The sequence below is a fragment of the Haliaeetus albicilla genome, chromosome 16 (assembly GCF_947461875.1).
Source record: "Haliaeetus albicilla chromosome 16, bHalAlb1.1, whole genome shotgun sequence".
Classification (NCBI taxonomy): Eukaryota; Metazoa; Chordata; class Aves; order Accipitriformes; family Accipitridae; genus Haliaeetus; species Haliaeetus albicilla.
The window spans coordinates 4,284,552-4,304,166 of NC_091498.1; the positions used below are offsets into that span (position 1 = coordinate 4,284,552).

General features: G+C 41.3%; 1 protein-coding gene across 2 annotated transcripts in view; it reads left to right on the top strand.

Moving 5' to 3' along the window:
- MAN1C1 (mannosidase alpha class 1C member 1) overlaps positions 1-19,615 on the top strand; it is a 68,296-nt gene that overhangs the window by 9,699 nt on the left and 38,982 nt on the right. For both annotated transcript variants that reach the window (XM_069803172.1, XM_069803174.1), the window contains exon 3: positions 13,034-13,130. In XM_069803172.1, coding sequence (XP_069659273.1) covers positions 13,034-13,130 — 97 coding nt within the window. The remainder of the gene's footprint in view (positions 1-13,033; positions 13,131-19,615) is intronic.

Genomic DNA, 19,615 nt, shown 5'->3' on the forward strand with positions numbered 1-19,615 from the left:
TGTGGGCCAGAGGCAATGATCTAGCTCCGGGTGCTTGGTACCCACAGCTGCCTGCTGCTCAGCAGGCTGTGGCTGAACAGAGCAGGAGCTTGTGCTGCTCTCCTGCCTTTAGTGGGGCATTGTGTGGGTCTCTTTGCCAGTCTGCTGGCAATTTGCACTGAACTTTAGTTTCTTCGTGACCTTTCCCCTCTGTCAAACCTGATCAAAGTTTTGCAGCTCAGAAGTTACCGGGGAGGACGGGCAGACGACAGCAGAGCAGAAAACAGTTCTTGGGCTTATTTGAGCTAATTGTTCTGATGGTTGTGATTGAATGGGAGCCAGGAACTCGTTAGTTCTAATCTGGCCTCCAATACTTCTATTGCATGGCCATAGAGCTGTTGTTACATTTCTCTCTCTCTTAGTTTATTAGTGGGTGGAACGATATCCTAAGAGTAAAGCTGCAAAGAATAATGAATGCAAGAGATTTAGAAATTCTACAGCATCTCATCGTGCCAACAGCACTTACACAGGATGATGATGTACAGTGAAGCTATATGTTCAGTACATCCTAGAGGATGTCTCTTCTCTGAGAGCTGGTACTTGCTTCAGAGGAAGTCAGTGACAGAACTCCCACTGATTTATGGAGCAAGATGGCTCTGAAGACCGTCTGTACTGAGAATTGGAGCCATGTTAGTAACGTCCGAGCAAACCGTGTTTAAAACAGGATTCTTGCTCTAATTGTGTTAACATGATTTCCCTGGGCAGTTAAGAAAGTGCATAACCATGTACTTTGCAAAGTAACAAAAGATAATTATAACGTAATCACATTTCATCCATCCTGAAACCCTTCGGCTGTCTGGGTTAGCCAGCCCAGCTCACAAATAAAATACTTCCAGTGGAAATGGGATGTTTCTGGCTCTTCTTCCATCTGAGCCTCAATTTTTCTTTGGAGTTATCTAGGAAGGACAAATATATATATTGGTAGCTCAACATTGTGCTAGATAAACACAAACAAATTCTTGGCTGATTTCTGGTGCCATTTTGGCTTTCTTGAAGGCCTTCCTCCAGTACTGAGACCAAATACTAGTTGTATTTGATTATCTTATCTAACAGACAGTTGTTCTGCGTGTTAGTGAGCTCTCCAACAACCAGAACATTGTCGCTGCTGGGTGTGGATCTGCCCACTCTCATCAGTGGCTGCACAGTAGAATAATTCAAAAGATTGATTTTTGAAAGGCAGCTTCTTGGCTGGTGTAGGATAAAGCAATAGACAGCTGTCTTCTGGTTCTTTCTTTTCTGGATTTCAAAGAGTTAAATAAAATTTTGAGTTCAATTTTAGGGTGAAATTTGGTAAGTGGAACAGAGTGGAAGCTTGTTCCTCAGGTCTTGAAAGGTAGCACGGCCAGAGCAGTACTGTGGGAGCCACTTCCACATTGGTAGGGAAATGGAGTCTGTGACCTAGGAGGTGCCTTCTGTTTCTAATTTTGATGAATCTTTATGGTTCTTTTCTTTAGTTTATTACCCAGATCCCCTAACTTGCTATTTCTTGCTTTATTCTTTCAGGAGTTCATTAATCATTGTCGTATGATGACTGTCTAGTGCAGTGCTGGAATGATGCCAGGGCCAAGCCCTCATCCCTCTTCTGATGGGAGGTCAGGCTAAATGAAAGCGAGTCCCCTTCATCCTGCCAGCTGAATTCTAACATTGTTCTAACATCCATTCCACCAACTTCATTTTTATTAAAGATCCAATATTTGCAACCTTATTTGTATGATTTATTGTTGACTGTGGAACTCTTGGAAGAGTTTATCAGCCTCTGGCTAATAAATTTGCTACTGTGGTCCAAGAATTTCTTGTAACACTTTTGTAAGGTGACAACTCTGACATGAGGCTCTAGGAAGGCTGTGAGTGAGTTTCTTGTGTCTGTTATTAGCTATTACCTTTAATAAATTATTGGTCTAATCTCTGCTGACTGCTTAATGCTTGGGAATTGCTCTGTTCCTCTCTTCAGAAGTTCAAATCACAAGTAACTCTTGAAAGGGGAGAGGAGGGAGAGGACAGCAATGCTCCAGTCTGTCCCTCCGAGCAAGGACTACAAAGACAGATGGGGAGCAGGTGAACCAGCAAGAAATCATTAAACTAAACTCATCCTCCCAGATCTCTTCTGTTAAGCCATCCAAGTGTGAGATAAAGCACGAGGTGTGCTGGCAGTTCTTGACTTCCCTCTTTTCTCCTGTTCCAGCATTTGGACTGATTTCCAAACAGATGTTTCTTCTGCTCCTTACGTCCATTCTCACAGTGGAAAACAGGAGCAATGCAGGGTAACTCTTGGCCTGTATTTACATTTTTTTCGTTCTTTCTTTCTTTCCTTCCTTCGGTTATCCCATCTGCCTATGACTGCTTTTTGGGCCCTTGAGCCATCCATGTGTCAAAAGCAATTCACACTTCACTGGTGCTGGGAGGAAAGAGGCAGATCAGATGTGTGGTCCTGAAATGGAAAGAGTGAGACGTGTATATTGAGCCGCTGAGTGAACCTGTGACCGTGCTAAGTTTTTCTTCCAATGTGAAAGGGTTCCTTTCATATCTTACAGCGTGGGTCCTATTCAGAGCTGTGATTCCCTGTTCCAGATTTAAGGGCTTAACAGAGGCCTGATCAATCTGTTTAGGTTGTCATTAGCCAAGATTGTACCTCAAGCTGTTGTGTGAGTCAGTTCAGTTTATCCACCTGGCTCCCTATGCTGACTTAGCAGCTCCGAGTCACTTGTGTTCCAAAGGATCTTGCTGTGTCCCAGGCTGACAAATTTCCTCCCAAAAGAGGATGTGGCTGATTGTGAGGGTGGTCTTCACTTTTTATATCTGAGAATGCTTTGGAAATGTTTCTTTGGCTGAACTAGAGCTCTTCAGCTCTTCAACTTGGGCTGCTGGATTCAGAGCCTTACACAGAAGCTCAGCCTTCTGGTGCATCATAATTTCCGTAACCATGCTTCATGGTGACTGTCAGGATGTTTCTGCTCTGGGCAAGGAAGGCTTGCCTCGGGACAGCTTCGTGGCAGATTTACACACAGAGACTCTGGTCTCTGTTTCGTCTTTTGCTTCCATACCCACAGAGTATTCCTGCCATGGTCCCATTCCAAGGCTCAGGAGTACAAAGCCTTGTATCTTCTCTGTTTTGTTTCTTTTCATAATTGATCTGTTTGACATCTGTCCCACAGGCTGTCAAACAGGTAGGCTTAACAGGTTCTAGAGACTTTTTTTTCTTTTTTTTTAATTATTTTCCTTGAAAAGAAATATGTCCCCACACTTTTTTTTTTTCTTACGGTCTGCCCATTTTTGGTGAGTTGTCGCTACAGTTTCTTTTAGAGCATCCCCTTGGGCTCTGGCTCTCCAGAAATGAGAATCCTGTGCAGATGGTATCTTTAGAGAAAGAGAAAATGACTTACCTTGTCATAATGCAGGTCTGGAAAAACAATCTTGCTTAGTGTTTGTGTTTCCATCCACCTTCCCTTTTAACATGGATGTTTAACTAATCGTTGTACATCATTCACCTGGAATGTTGGTCACTTTTAAGGAGAATTTGTAGTCTGTGTGTAATCAGGGATTTACGAAGACAGTGTGCTGTACATGCTTGAAGGGACATAGCTGAAATGTAGGAGCCCTCAAGGCAGCCTATAGGTATGTCACAGTGCCCAAAATCTGAAAAGCTAGGGGAATTTCCTGCATGATTTATGCTGCAGGCACAAAACTCAGGAGGGGGACTCTGAGGTGACATTTGAAGAAGCACAATTACTAGGTAAGTAATTTTTTTCCGCTTTCTTTCCTCAAAGCATGCTGGAATGAAATAGTAGTCACTAAGAAAAGCCATTACCAGACTGTCCAACCTAGAGTTAAAAGGACTTGAAAAATCCAAATAATAGTGTCACACACAGTGTATTGCTTGCTTTCTGGGTCCACCTGCCATCCTTTGTGCATGCAAGCCCTGGCAGTAGCTGTAGAAAGAGTCGTTGTGTGTTTGACAGACATCTCCTAATATGCAACTTTGTTAGCAAAAGTAATCTTGTGAAGTGAACCATTACATTAGGATGTAAAGGTAATGATTTGTGACATTGCAGGAGTGTTGGGGAAAATATTTGCTTGATATGCCTCTTTGTGCGTGAAAGTCTTTATGTATGTATTTGGATATATGGTACCTTTTCACTTCCAAAGTGCAGCACATACAGTAATTCCTGAAACTAGCATCATGGTAAAGCATAGCACAGTGTAATGTAGTTCATAGGTATATTTTAATACTTCTAAGTATCTAATATTCTAATATTAGAATATTACTATCTAGTATTCCAATATTTTACAAAAAGAGCTTAATTTCCTATCTTCCTTTGTTAATTGAACATGTTCTGATATCTTCTACTTTGAAAGCACTTTTAAGTGCTACAGTTATATACTCACAACTTAAATTTCCATTTAAGAAATCTGGTTTGGATGGGAAATCTGAATGCATGGAAGAAGTAAACCAGAGCTAAGTTTAAATTCTGCACAGTATCAAAAAAACACCCAATAAGGACCTTAAATTTCTTTTCTGATTTCCTCATACTTACAGATGTTGCTCAAAGAGCTACTTCTGCCTTCATTCTGTAGTAATAACAAGGGAGATCATAATTATTCCTGTGGTTTTAAGCTCATCTTTCTTAAAGTGTCCACTCTTCAATTTTTAATCTTTCCTGTATCTCACTATTCGCTTTCTGTATGTTTGCTGGCACAACATCTTCACTTTCATCTGCATCACACAAGCTACAGTTAGATTTTCTCTTCAACACTGACCCCAATTTTTTTTCAGCACGCCAAATTACCTTTTGAATATCCATCTATGGAAGAAATCATCCCTCAAATTTAATAGGGTCAGTTCCTCTGGCTAAGACGGCTGGGTGCAAACTGGACATCATGGATTGCCTTTTTGTGCAAATTCTCTAAATCTCATGACAGCAAGTGCTTCAATAGCAGTTAGAGGTAACAAGCTTAGGACAAGAAGAATCTTCATCGTTTTTATTGCTGGCCTTGTTGTACAGCATCAGCTTTGGTCATGCTCTGGAATATCATATGTTTGATCAGTGATAGAGGCTCGGAGGAAATACGAAGCTGACAGCATTAGGGTGGCCGAGAACACAAATACCTTTTATTTCTATTAGAATTTTCTGCAAGCTTTGATTCTGGGAAGCGAAGGAGATGAGACTACAGCTTTTCTCATCTCTACTAAATCACCCTGTGCTTTGGTCTAGACTTGCAAATTTGTTCTCCAAACCATTGTCGTCCTCTTACAGTCTAGCATCTCATTAAGAAACTAACTGCAAAATCAACTGCTCTTGCTGACATGTTTCCTGATTTAGATGCAGCTGGATCCAGCTGGGTCTTAATGCCTGAGATAGTCCTATCGAAGGATTTTTCTTTTTTTTTTCCCCCCTCTTGACACGGTTAAATCTAGTTGCATTAGGAATTTAATTAGGAGTTAGTTTAATTGTGTTTTGAGCTGTTCTTTTTCCCATTCAGCTTTCCTAGCAGGGGCTGTGAGTCAGGAAGACTCTGGAGTTCTATTTCTGTCCTTGTCACTAACACTAACGACCCTGGACTACTCTGTGCTGGGTTTTTTTCTGTTCCCCCAGTGCAAATCAGGCTTCTAGTCCTGTTTTTTCCTGATTGTGGTGGGGAGAGAGTGCTTACCTCTGCAGATCTGAGCTGAATAGCTCTCCTTTACTCAGCTGGACCGTCTGTCTGGGAACAGCAAGCAGAAGTTGAAACTTTTTTTTTTATTGCATCTTTCTGGAAGGTGCCTTGCAGCTGTGTGATGGAAGGTGATTTCTTCTAACTTCATAAAGAATTCCTCCATTGCTTCCAATGATGCAGATCAGTCTTTTGAGCAATGGTCTGCTGTGTCTTTGGCTCTTGTGCAAGAGAGAGTGAGCTGCCATAGTAACTGATGTAATAAAAACACACCTATGCATGTTTGAAAACAAGCTACCAAGACTTTGCCACAAACGTCTGAAGCAAAGCCCCACTCGCCTGTTGTTTGAATTACTCTGTTATATTTACTTCTAGATGAAGCAACATGTAGCAAGTAATTCAAAGTATCTATCTACCATCTACCACTAAACAATCAGCTGATGTATTTACAGTCAGTAGGCTGACAAGGTTTGAAATTTTGTTTTAGAATTCGTTACAAAGAGCCGGAGCACATGGGAGGAGTTGAGTACTGGGGCTGGTGCTTTGGGTGTGGAAACACAAGCCTTTATGTTGTATTTAAGGAAAAATTGAGTAGAACAGTGGCAAAAAGGCAGCTGTCAAGGAGCTGAGGCTTTCCTGAGCTTTGGGTGTCATTCCAAAGGGTGTATTTGCAGAAATTTGCTTTTGAGGAAGTGGGTTTGCAACAGGAATCCGTCTTGTGTTATCTGTGAGGCTAATCAACCTCTGCCTCATTACGGTTGTGCGTATAATCCCAAGTGTTCACTCGCACTGATCATCTCTTTGACTAAGAGGTATGTCACTGTGTTGATGCAGCTGCAGCAGAATAATTTATACTCTCCTGAGGCAGGGACCTTGCCCAAGTACATGCACTTCTCGCTGCCATATTAAGTCATCACTGACGCCACGTGCACGTAGACAGGCGTTGAGTTTTGACCCTGAATTTGCCACTGCCATCTCATGGAAAATGACTCTGGGTCTGCAAGATCACTGGGTGAAAGAATGTCGAGCACAAATTCACCAAGTGAACTCAGTCCCACACTGTTTAATACACTTTGGTTATTTATCATGCCTAAGTGCTCTTAGAAGAATAGGATGAGGTCTGTGTTGTAAATGGATAAGCTGAGGCACACAGTAGTGGAAGTTGCCCAGCAGGTGTATGAGAAGGATCAGGAACAGAAAGCTGTTGGAGTCAAAGAGATTGTGTTCACTTGATTTTGCCAGGGCTTTCATTTTGTGGTTACAGACTCAGGTTTTACTGACAGTCACCCCTTTACCATCAGTTGAAAGAAGAATGATACTTTATTTAAAGTTAGAGAAATGGGGTGATGTTAGATTAACACTTACCAAGGTGAGACTCTGTAATGTTTATCAGTTGTTTGAAGGCCTATTAAATGAAAATCTCTGCAATTCGCTTAATGTTTTATTCAAAGACGGAAGCTAACATGGATGCTATAAAACAAGCAGGTTAGCTAGCATGTCTCTAAATTGCTCAAGTTCCTGTTGGGATCTATTGAATTTACTGTAATCTTTAATTATAAAATGTAATTACTTTAGAATGGATTATCAATGTTGGTGTCTGTTTCTGTGGGTTGCTTGGTAACGTCTTTCATGTGCTGAAGCACTATCTGTTCTGCGAGTTACAGGCTTTTAAACCTGTAAAGTAAAAGCCTGTGGATATTAGTGTCTGCCTAAATGGAACCTTTCAATCAACTGGCATTAACACGCAGCTTTTTTGTTATTATTTTGCTATTATGTAAAAACATTTCTAAGGACGATGTCCCAAAGAAGCAGCCTGAGAAGTTGCTCAGCTTTATATTAAAGATTTTCAAATAAATTCTAGCCTTTTTATAACATTCTGCCATGGTGTTTGTATGGATATTTATATCTCCATGTGATAATATTAGAAAAAGCAACGGATAATAAACATGGTACTGTTTCATTACCTTTCCCACAGTCAATCCTGATACAAGTGTATGCAAGTCTGATTAGAAAAAAAACCCCATCCATTATTCCAAATATAAATGGCTTATCCTGATGTGTTCAGGCAGACTTTTTCTTCTGTCTGCAGGACTGACAGTAGGTTCCTCTTTTTCTCTGCATCTTGTCATCTGGCGAATTATTTTTTACACAGCTGGGGAAAAATATGGCATTACATTGCAGGTTAAAAATCCAAACTGGAACAGGGCTATTTTGGGGTAGCAAGAAGGTTAGAGATGGGAAAGAACAGGTCCTAGTTTTGAGACTGATATGACAACTAATCTTCCTCCAGCTGCAGAGAAAGGAAGAGAAACCTGTCTGGTAATTTGAGGTGGGAAAAACCAAGTAAGAAATACAGTAGGGAAAGAAATATTGAAAATTACATGCTTTTTTTTGTTGTTTTTTCTTTCTTTTTTTTCTTTTCGAAAACCCAAACCGGAAATTTCTTAGATAGCTTAATAGTTAAATATTTGAAGGGGAGTTGAAGAAAGGAGGCTAAAGAGCCACAAAAGTGGTTATCTTATGAAGATAATGGCTTTGTGTAATGTTCCTTGGAAGTTCTTGAAAGGGTCTGATTGGTTGGTATATTTAGATTTCATCTTTTAAGCATTTACTAATTATCCCAGCCTAGATGGATAAAACTAATCAAATAGCTGTTTGGGAATGCTCTGCATTTTGAAATCTTCCCTGCTAACAAAAGGAGGGCAAGTGACAGTGTGAGGGATTTTTTTTCTTTTTTTTTTTTAACTCTCATCTCTCTGCTTTTTGCAAGTACATAAACCTAGGGATTTTCAGTGGTTTAGTTATTACATATATTAAAGGACATCAGATTTGCACATCTCTTCAGCGTGAAAACACTTCCTTGGTCAAGTTTTTATTCTGAGCCCTGTTTCTTCATTATCTGGATCACAGAACTCGCTAAACGCCTTTTTGTTCTGAATTCTTCCCGACTGCCTTTCCACTGGAGTGTGATGTTCCATAACCTCAGGTTCCCTGAAAATCAGTAAGTGGTGGCACTCTGAAAATGAAGACTGTAATACAAATGGGTGAAAGCTGTAAATCCCAGCTGTTAAGCATCTCCCATGTTACAGCCTGGGTGGCATCATAAAAGCACTGCCAGACCGAGGAGCTGTGGTGCCCTCCTGTAGTATGTCATGTAGTGTGTGCCAAGAGGAGGGGGTGTTATCAGCTTTGTTGATGCTTTTATTTACTGAGTGTGGAGTGGTGATTTTTATTGTGTGATTTGGCATATTTGATCTTTGAAAACATAAGAGTTCTTGTTAAGACATGTCAAGAGCAAATGGAAATGAGAGAATAGGCAAAGCTGTGGTAGCCGAGTAGGTGCTGTTATGGTGTGCTTCTTAGGTCTAGCAGATGGAGAAGCTTGGGGTATCAGTGAAAACATTAAATACTTGTATGATTTCCTGCTGCAGTATTTGAAGGGACAAAAACATTTAGTGTTTGGCTCAGTATTTTAAAGGAGAGTACTTATAAAGCTGACTTCTAAATAAAAATATTTCCATTCATCAAATAAAAAATGCACTGAAAGCAGTTTTAAGCTAGGCTTGTTCTACACTGGTTTTGTGCAATCTAAATACTGCAATGTTGTGAACCTGCAGAGATGTAGTTGAAGACCCTGAACCAGCAAACAGCTCGGTGCCGGACTGCATTCAGTGCCTGGCTCTGTGTGGCTGCAGGCTGCTGCCCATATGAAATACACGTGGGCTTGAGAGCAAGATCTTTTTTGGGTTTGGATGGAGCAAAGCACAAGAAAAGGTAATGGCCTAAATTATGAAAGTGATAGTGTGGGTTTTCAGAATTCAGTTTAGTTACTTGTAGTTGATTTTCATATATAATCGTCTAGCTGGGTAGCTGAAAATCTAGAAAGTAAAAAGTGACTTACAGATTATAGAAAAGAAAGAGCAGTCTGACAAATTCAATTGTAAATTTGGAAGTCTCTGCTATAAATCAGCTGAAATCCAGGGTGATTAGAATTTCTGGGCCAAATAGATAATTGTCTATTAGATGGCAGATGGCATACTGGTAGGAACAAAATCTAAAATTACGGATCTATTTCCATAATTTTTGTGTTTCTGGTGCCATTTTTTCAAATCTAAAATGGCATAATGTTAATGCTGACGTATTGTGATTTGTCATGACTAGAATGGCATCAAATATTCACTTCTAACCTTGGTGTCTCATCAGAAAGTGGACTTAAACACCTCACTATGCAAATTTCCATTTTGCACCTCTCAGCTACATCCTCTTGTGTTTCAGCTTGGCATTTGGAACCTCTGTCAGAGACAGCTTCTGAAAGCTCCATCTCAGTCCTCTGTACAGTATATAAATGTGGAGTCCCCACTTTTAGAAACTTGATGAATCTCTTTAGTGGTTTGAAAGTTGAACTGCTAAATTTGGATTGGAAAGACAGCTGCAGAAAGCCAGAATGGGCAGAACGGCGCAGATGCTTTTGGCTTTTAAACTTTTCCAGTTGCTGCTTTTGAACCCATCATTAGAGAGAGGAAAGCTTGATCTTGGAAGAGGAAAGGGTACCACATTATGCATCTTGCCTCCCAAATATACAGGGTTTAAAAGCAGTGAGCAGAATTCTGTTCACATAAAGGAAAACTGACAGCCCTTTAGTATGACGAGGCAGCATATCCAATCTCATCCATCCTCTGTCTGCCTGATTATCAGCTCAGGACAGAACACAGAAGGAGAGTTTAAGACACTGCAGCCGGCACAGCCTAAGAAATCATTTTGTAGTGGAACTTTCTGCAACACCGTGACAAATGCAGCTTAAATGGTTGAATAGGCAAATTAAGAATAAAAGTATTTATTCAAATAGCACTTGGGAGTCCTGTGTGAAGTGAGTCACTTCAGGGAGTCTGTCAGCAGGCCTCACGTAGTCCCTCCTTGTGTGAGAAGACAGAAGGAGACGAGGAGATTTCCCTTGTAGGACATAAGCGGCTGTTGGAGGGAAACCCAGGGTAGTTTTCTTGCCTGTGATAGAGGTGTCGGTGAACTCTGGGTCCCAGACAGTCATCTGCAGGAGTGTGGCAGAGATCTTGCATACTTTGAAGAAGAAACATTGGACCTTCTGAAATGGAGATGTTAAAAAAGTGGAGGGAAGGAAATAACTTTAGATTTCATACTCAGCTTAAAATGAAGCTAGTTCAGAATTACAACGTTAGGAGTTTTATGCAACTAAATAGAGTCATTTCCACATCCTCTCCATGTCTAGGCTTTCTGTGTGCCAGAAGGCTGGGTCCTCCTTTCTCAGCTCTGATTTAGAAGAGAAATGAACCGAATAGATTGCCTAGCTGTTTCCTTTCTAGTGTATGAGCCCAGTCGCTCACTGTGGGAAAGCTGTCTTTATGGAAACACCATCTTTCCTGCAGTAAACTTCAGGATCAAGCTCTGAGACATAAAAGCATTTGATTGGTACCATTAGAGAGAGTCAGGAGTTCTTCAAAGATTTGCCCTGTTACATTCATGAAGAATGAGAACTTCCCATTTAGAATAATGCTGCCACAGAAGAAAAAAACAGGGATCCAGTGAAAATAAAATGAACACCCCAAGTCATATAATTGAGGCATGTCTGAGTGAATTTTGTGGAGGGTTTTCTTTTTTTCTTTTTTTTTTTTTTCTTTTTTCCCTGGTCATTATTTAGTTTCCTTGGAGCAGAGCACTCCAGTGACTAATTCATCCCACACTGAGTTTTTAAAACCCAAGTTGACTTTATTTGTTTGTCCAACATTCCTTCCTCTGGTGGTGTTGGAGTCTGAGTGTTATCAATCAGTTCAGCAAATGTTTATCCTTGTCCATATGACCAGCTCTCTGAAACTTTACTTTGGAAGCCTGATGTTTAAAAAGCAGGGGGGGGAAATCTGGTGATGTGGCTTTTTGTGTATGTGCGCTAATTAAGGAAGATACTGCCAGAGGCTTGCAATGATGTTGGGTTTGTGAAACACACAGCTGGAGGGAAGGACAAAAGTAGGAACTGAAATGACAGTAGGCATTTCAGACCAAAGTAACCTGCATATTCTGATCCTGAAATAGAGCAGTAAGTGCTGTTGCAGACACTAGACAGGGGCACTCTGTGGAGGAATGATTTGTTTTAAACTGTCATTTTCTCTCAAATGTCTTGTTTGAGTGAAGCATTTTAGAAGACTCTTATCTTTGTTGAGCGGCAGTGGAGAATATTGTCGATTCTCTGAAGCTGCTTTCTTTCCCTTTGTTATCCGACTTTTTTCCAGGGATTGAATCAAAGAATGTACAGGTCACTGTGATGCTGGGGCTGAAACTGCTCAGAGCCAAGCTGTGTGGATTATAAAAGGGGGCTTTATTTAAGGCACTCCTTAGAAGCTGACAAGTCCTAGTCTCTCCTAGCTGAAGAGAGGATATTTGTAGGTTTAATTTTTCCTACCAGCTGGAGCCAAAGGGGCAGGAGGACAGAAAAAGCTGTGGTGGTGTGTGTGTATTGGAACTTGCACAAACATGCTGCCATGCAGTCCTCAGGGAAAGGTTAATGTGCTGAGCCCGGGCAGGACAGTTTAAATGTCCCAAAAGGAATTGTTTGAGTTGGAATGGGCTTCTCAGAAATCACCCTGCAGGACTCTCTTTAAGAAAGCACTTTTGAGTTTTGTTAGGAAGATATCAAAATGTCATGGATTTCCCCTTTCTCCTTTATGATTGTATTCTGTTAATTAATAGAAAGCAAATTTCTGTGCAGTCCTTAAACAAAGACCAATTTCTTCCTTTGCTCACCACAGTATTAAGTGCATTGTACACCTCCATGGTGCTGCTTTGCCAAAGTTGTATGTGTAACTTCTGCAAGGCGGGCAGATGGTGGGTGGTTTTGCAGTTTGATCAAGTTTCTTTATCACTATCATAAAGAAATGTGAAAACTCAGAAGGTAACATCTCTATACTTAGGGATATATGAGTTTTGGCCTTGCATTTTTAGCCCATTTTAATTACTATTCTGAAATACTGATACTCCGTGAAAAAGGTCAGAAATTCAGAGATGGAGACGTCCTTCCAAAATTCCCACTTGGTTTGCACAGCCCAGGGGAAATGTGGCATCTCAGTGTGTTGGATACTGTGGTACTTCTGATATGTGCCAGTCCCAAGTTCTGCACCAGGAGCGATGAGTTTGAGACTTTAGCAAACTGCTGAATGCAGCCCCATTCATAAGTGTTCAGTGCAAATTAAGGTTCTATAATTAATGGGCCATTGGTTGCTGGATTTAGTAGTGAATGGGAAACTCCCGTTTGTTCCCAGAGCTGAAGTTCAGAAAACTTTCGGTTCTGTTAAGCACTTTCATTCAATTTTTCTTTTTACAGATGATGAAATTCGCTTGGGATAACTACAAACAATATGCACTTGGAAAAAATGAACTGCGACCGTTGACTAAGAACGGCCACATCGGTAACATGTTTGGTGAGTTCTGAATCAATTTTAGTGCAATTTTGTTGAATTTTTTTAAGGTCATGTCATGTCCATGTCAGTTCCTTTCTCTGCAGTGCAGTGAAGTATCTGCAACAGCTTTGATCTCTTTCCATTCTTATGAAGAAAGATTTTCAACACAGGTCCTAGGGGTTACCTACCCATACCCCATTACTGAGAATCTCATTCCTAGAGGCATCTCTCAATGCCCAGCCTGTATCACCTCTGCGTACAGATCTAGCACCAAACGTGTCTGAGAACAGTGCTAAAACCAACCAGTGTCTTTATTAAAACATGAAATCAGTCCAAACCTGACGATGCTATTTGTCTAAGCTTGTAGACGTCAGGACATGACCAAACTGAGCATTTTCTCTCTCATTGCTCCACTGTTGAGCAAGATGTGAATTCCATGAAATATTGAGTGAGTAAATCAATATTAAAGGCTCTTTATACTGTCTGCTTACTGGCTTGTATAATTTTACTCTTTAGCAGATTACCTTTTTTTATGTGAGCCACTTACATAATTTCAGTGCTATTCCCCTGCTCATTCTGGTGGGATACGTGTTGACTTTGGGGGATATAAATTGTCTTTTTTTCTTCATTTGCACTCAAAGCATTTCACTGCTCTGCTCACTCTGCCCTAGCTTGGCCTTGCCTGCACAGGTTGTGCTGCGGTGAGAAGGCCAGCAGAATCTGCTTTAGCAGCTCTCTCCCACCTGTCCTTGGGGAATACTTGCTGTACAAAGGTGTCTTGGCTTCTTTCCGCAAGAGTCTGTTTTGCAGAGATTATGTCCCAGAGTCCCTCATCCAGATTAGGGTGGAATAGGGTTCCTCAGTGGGCAAATTATCTGCAAGCTTTATTTCCTCAGGGCAAAGGGATTGGACTAATACAGTTTGAAGAAATGCTCCCATTCCTGTTTTTGTACTTTCCAGGTGTCCCAGTCCTTCTTTACATCAAGTACATGACATGGGTGTGATCTTTCAGACCGTAGATGTGGAGATCTACTGCTTTGTGTGGAGACTGAGTACAGCCTCCTACACAGGCCTCATTATCCTTGGAGAGCTGTGAGATGTGTGTGGAAGTAAAGGTTTGAAGGTGGAAATAGCATCACGTGTATTCTAGGATGGCCAAAACCTTGAAGAGCAGCAGCCCTGTTTGGCTTCTGGATTACAAGGGCTGGTGGCCCTGATGGAGATGGCAGAGGAAGGGCTGGCTTTTAGTTTAGCCACAGCATGTGGAGAAACCTTGGTGTTCCGCTTGTGGTGCCACTGTCAAGTCCTTTTATTGCCCCAAATGAGGCACTTGTCTCTTTAGTTCCTGCAGAAGTACCAGGAGAGTTAACTGACATCTGGTTGTGCAATACTGTAAGTTGCATGGAAGCTGTGTTAACGATTGCTGGGGTATCTGGAGGAAGCAGTTTTGGCAGTGTGCCTCGTACTAGCACAAGCTGTATATGACCAGCCACTGCTCTTGCCCAGTCTCGCTTTGTCAGGAGCAGTGATTTAAGTTTGTCCATCCTTTGTCTTCCTCTTTCAATGCCCCAAGAATACCCAGGTTTCTTACTTGAGAATTTTCATTAATTTCATCACTAAGTTAAGCATTTTGCAACTTTTCCATTCTGGCAAGCTTGTCAAAATTCCTCAAGGAGCATGCCTGTAAACAGACAAAAATATTGAAAGCTTTTAAATGCATTTATCATGCTAAAACAATTGGCAGTACTTATGCTAGTTTGTAGTGTGCCTGTGAGCACTCTCAAGGAAAATGCTTTGGAGCACAAGGATTTGCAGACAATTGCAGAAAAGAAGCTACACGGTACATTTCAGCCTCTTAATAGGCTTTTCCTCCTTTTAACTGTGCTGGTAAAGAACAGAAGCATTAGGCAATCCATTGCTGCAGCCCTCTATCCCTCTTGTCTTCAGAGACTTTTAGAAATTAGGACAGGGCACTGTTTGTCGTCTTCTTTGTTGCCCATTCCCCCTCCTGTCACATCATGCATCTTTTTATTCCAAACTACAGATGTAATGGAGGCAAATCGGGTATTCACCAGGCTGGAGGTGTCAATATTAAGCTGAGATTTCTCTGCAGCTGCTTCCATGTGGGAGGGAAGGAACCTCTTTGGGGCTATTTTCAAGTATGTTTGTGTGGATAAGAAGCAATCAAGTTCTTGAAGGGTGATACATTTTCCTGCTGTGGATGCGATGCTCACTTGTAGCCTAGCCTTCAGTTTAGCAGCCTCACCCTGGGGGAAGCGGGGGAGCTGCTCTTTATCAAATACTCTCTCTAATCAAAGTAGAAATCCAAAATAAGTGTTCACCTTCTGCTCCTACATAGCATTCTGCTTCTCTTAACAGCCGAGAGCTAGCATCCCTCCCCAATGTCTGCCTTGATGTCAGGAAAATCACAGGCAGAAAAATTCCTGTATCTCCACCCTAGTTAATTTCCTTTCTCCTCTGCCTTGGAACGTGGCAGCTCACATCTGGGAGAGTATGTGTACAGTTTCTGTACTTCTTCATACCCAAAGGTCAGACTTGCCCACTACCCAAGTAAGTGCTAGGCTGCTCCATACACTGGAAGACAGTGTTCCCACTCACTTGGACTTGGATCTGGCGACCTGGTCTTACGTTCCTACTTGTGATTGATGCTCTCCAGATCCTATTCTTATGGCATCAATTTCATCAAGATTCTCCCATGTTCTGGACATAGCTTATTTGTACAAAAGTCTTCTGATTGCTGTCATTTATAATCATTGCAACTTGAAAGCCCTTTCCTTAAACCCAACAGCTGTGGTTCTTTCCTAAGCATTATTTATTCATCTGTGATGCTTGTGATAAGATGTGCCATGCTAAACATCCCATCCCATGCCCTCCAGAGGGGTAAACATGTTTTAGTCTTGCAGCCATTTCAGATGTGTGATGATTTCCCTGGGAATTATGCCATGGAAAAGGGCAAAGCACACTACTAGAGTGGAAGGATGATTAGAATGTTAGAATAAAAGCTGCACCACAAGGTTCCAATGTGAATGACTGCAGGATTGCAGGGTTTTCAGAATTATCTGCAAAATTTTTCTCCACACTTAAGCTAACTCAAGGAAGACCTGAAGAGTATCTGGCCACTGTTAGAATCGAGCCCAAAACATGCTTTAGAACTATTTAAGAAAAATGGCACAGCTGGGCTTGTGGCTAAGGGTGAAGGCTAGAGATCTGCAGGTATGTATTCTGTTCCCAGTGCTGATCTAGTTATTTTAACCCTTTTTACCCCAGCATCTCAGCATTCCTGTCTTTGGTGTTATAAGCATTAAATTAATTGATGTTTGCAAAGCATGTTGAATTCCTTGGAGTGAGGCTGCTGGAGAGGGCAACCATATGATATAGCGCAGCACTTGAAATGCACCTGTCACTGTGATATCCAGCATTAGATAGCTGAATTATTATTCTGCCTGCTCCCTGGGTCTGTCATAGCCACTTATTTTTCTGACAAAATGTTTTTAAAATCCTGTTAGCTTTACAGAGTTTCTCTAGCTATGGGAGAGTGAGCTGGCATCTATTTCTGCTCATGCATCAGCTGAATTGTCAGTTACGTTTTGATTGCAGTCTTTTAACAATGATAAGGTAAGAAGCCTGATTTTCAGATACCTCTTGAAGTGTGCAGTGCTGGCAGCAGAAGAATTCTTCTTTGACTTATAACCTGAGCCAATTTGCTCTGAAATCAGTGACAGCAAGTAAATATGGAACCTTGCTGTGCTGTTAGACAGTCATTTTTCACCACCTAACTGCACATTAGTATATTAATTTTAGTATAAAAATAACAATCCTTAACTAGGTTTCCCCCCTTTTTTTCCTCTCTCCCCACTTGAAATCACGCCTAAAATTATGAATTGCTTGCCACAGCCATTGCTTCTCTCAGCATATGCTGAATTTATGCATCTTTGTGAGGGTCTGTAGCTTTATCTGATGTGAATCCATGTGACAACTGTCACATCTAGGACACAGCCAGGTCACCAGAACTGGATGGCAAAGATCTGACAGCAGCTGGATCTGAAAGATGTAGGGTGTTTAGACTTCATCTTTGTGTAGGGCCCTCTGTGTTGTTCCATGTTTGATTGCTTGGTGACAGAATACACAGGGGTATCTGCGCAGGCAGGGTAACAGTTCTTGGAAGATCAGTGGCTGCTTAGACTGTGTTTGTATACTCAGCTCAGACTTTGGCCTGAACTGTCGTGACTGTTTTGAAGACAGGAGGTCATTGGTCTCACCTGCCTGGAAATAGTGCTATTTTGGCTCTCCAGGATAAAAGAAGGATTTGAAGTGACTGGGGAAGAAAAGTAGTGACCACGTGAATATATACGGAGAGGCCTCTAGAAAGTACCAAGTTGACTGTCCTGAGATTCAGAAACCTTCAGGTTTTTTCTCCCTGGCAAATGCAGTGCAATCTTACCAGACTTTCTCACTGCACTGTGACACTGTGACCTGCCCAGTGTCTGATCTGGATGGAGATTCAAGTAACATCTCTCCACTGGACTTACACCACCAAGCTCCTTTCACAGGAACTTTTAACAGCAGCTAGAGTGCTCTTTGATCACCACCTCAGGTGCTGGGCCCAATTGGACACAAAAGGCTCCACGTCCCAGAGTGAGTCCCTTCAAACATCCAGTCTTGCCTGTTGAGCCAAACATTTTCCAAATAGCTGCTTCCTTCATCAGTGATTTAGCTAGGAAACCATGAAGCAGGCAGGAAGTGTGCCCACCTCAATTAGAAGCAACAGGAGTTGATGTATGAATATTTAACATGGGAAAAGTAATTAGATGAAAATACTAATTTAGCAACATTCTAACTACCAGAAGAGAAATGGTAACCTCCAATTGTGCAATCATTTGGTACAGCTTTTCTGTTCTGCCTGTGAGTCTCTTTCCCTGTGATCACAAAATTACAAAACCCTGGAGTGTCCTTTTATGTGATTAAAATAGTAATAACAACAACAATAATACTAATAATAATAATAATTGCTGTCTGAATTTGTATGCTAAATTATTCCTGCTGCCTATTGCACATGACATTAGATGGCTGGCTCCATGGGCTCTTTAAAGAGAAAAATATATTGTAATGAAGATGTTGCTGGAACACTGTTGCTCCCTGGCATCATCATCTTTTTTTTTATGTATAATGTTACCCAGTTTAATATTATTTTCAGGAAGGGCATTTTGAGTTGACGTTGGCTTTTGCTGTCACGGAAATCTGTAGCAACAAACTTATTTCCTGTCAGCAGGAAGCAGTGAATCAGGATATCCTCCAAATATCAAACTCATTGGAGATTGGTTGCGTGATTCATGTTAGAGCTGACATTTATCCCTGTTACGGGGTTTTTTTCCCCTGCTTTCCACCTGCCAAAGATCATTCCTTCCAGACACCAAGGTTGTCATTAATACTGCAGGAGATCTGTTCCCACTCTGCTTTCACCTTGGGTCATGCTGAGAATGGTGGCTTCCTTTAAATGTGCTGTTTCAAGCATTAGCTCAAACATCAGGGCTCCACTGAACCCTAAACCTCACACAGAGAGATTTAAGCTTATTACAGTGGCTCAGCTGACAGGTGAGTAACTTGTCAGCTTGAAATACTCATTTAAAAAGTTTAAACAGGAAAAAAACTATTAGTGTCTCATATAGTGGCCTAGGGCCTTCTTCAAACACCTTTGCTATCAAAGCCCTTATTCTGGGCCTGAGCTAGACCTGATCAGCTCCATTGTGGCAGGAATTCTTGAAAAAAAATTATTTGAACCGAATAGATTAATCTCCCCTCAACTGAGATTTACATCTTGCAAAACAAAAAGCAAACTCAGAAAATTCCGTGGAGAACAGCCTTGGCCTAAGATGCAAAGCACAGATGCACGTTCCAGTGTCTCTCTGCGTTCAGCCCTTTAGATAGGACAGCTGCAAAGATTGGACAGCAAGGGTTCGGTCTGAGCCTGTCTTTAGCAGGAAACCGGGCAAACTTCACATTATCTCAGTGTAAAAGCATTAATCATCCCAGGCTTCCTCATGAGTTTCATGAACTTTCCATTGACCCTGAACAGTTTTGAGTTTAATGAGGCCTAAAAGTAGGAGAGTGTCTTGGGATTTGTCAGAACTGCTTTGCACAGCAAAATGGAGGAGAAGGAAACAAAAAAAATTAGAAAAACAGCCATTAAAGTAGCAAATGAAAGCAGAAAAAGAAAGAAAATTTTGTTGAGATGTTGTGACTAGAGAGCATTCTTTGAGACCTGTTTTCAAGATGCTGAGGAGTAGAACATACAGCGGTGTGGAGGAAGCAAGCCACACATGAGCAGCCCCGTTACCATGTAGACAGGGGAACAATCCAGGCTATAACTATTTTTTTCCCCTTTTTTCAGACTCTGGGGACTGTATTTCAAAATACAGTGAACTAGTCTTTAAGCTTTTTTCTTCTTTTTTTATTTTTTTTAATCACCCCGTTATGGATGTTGTTTG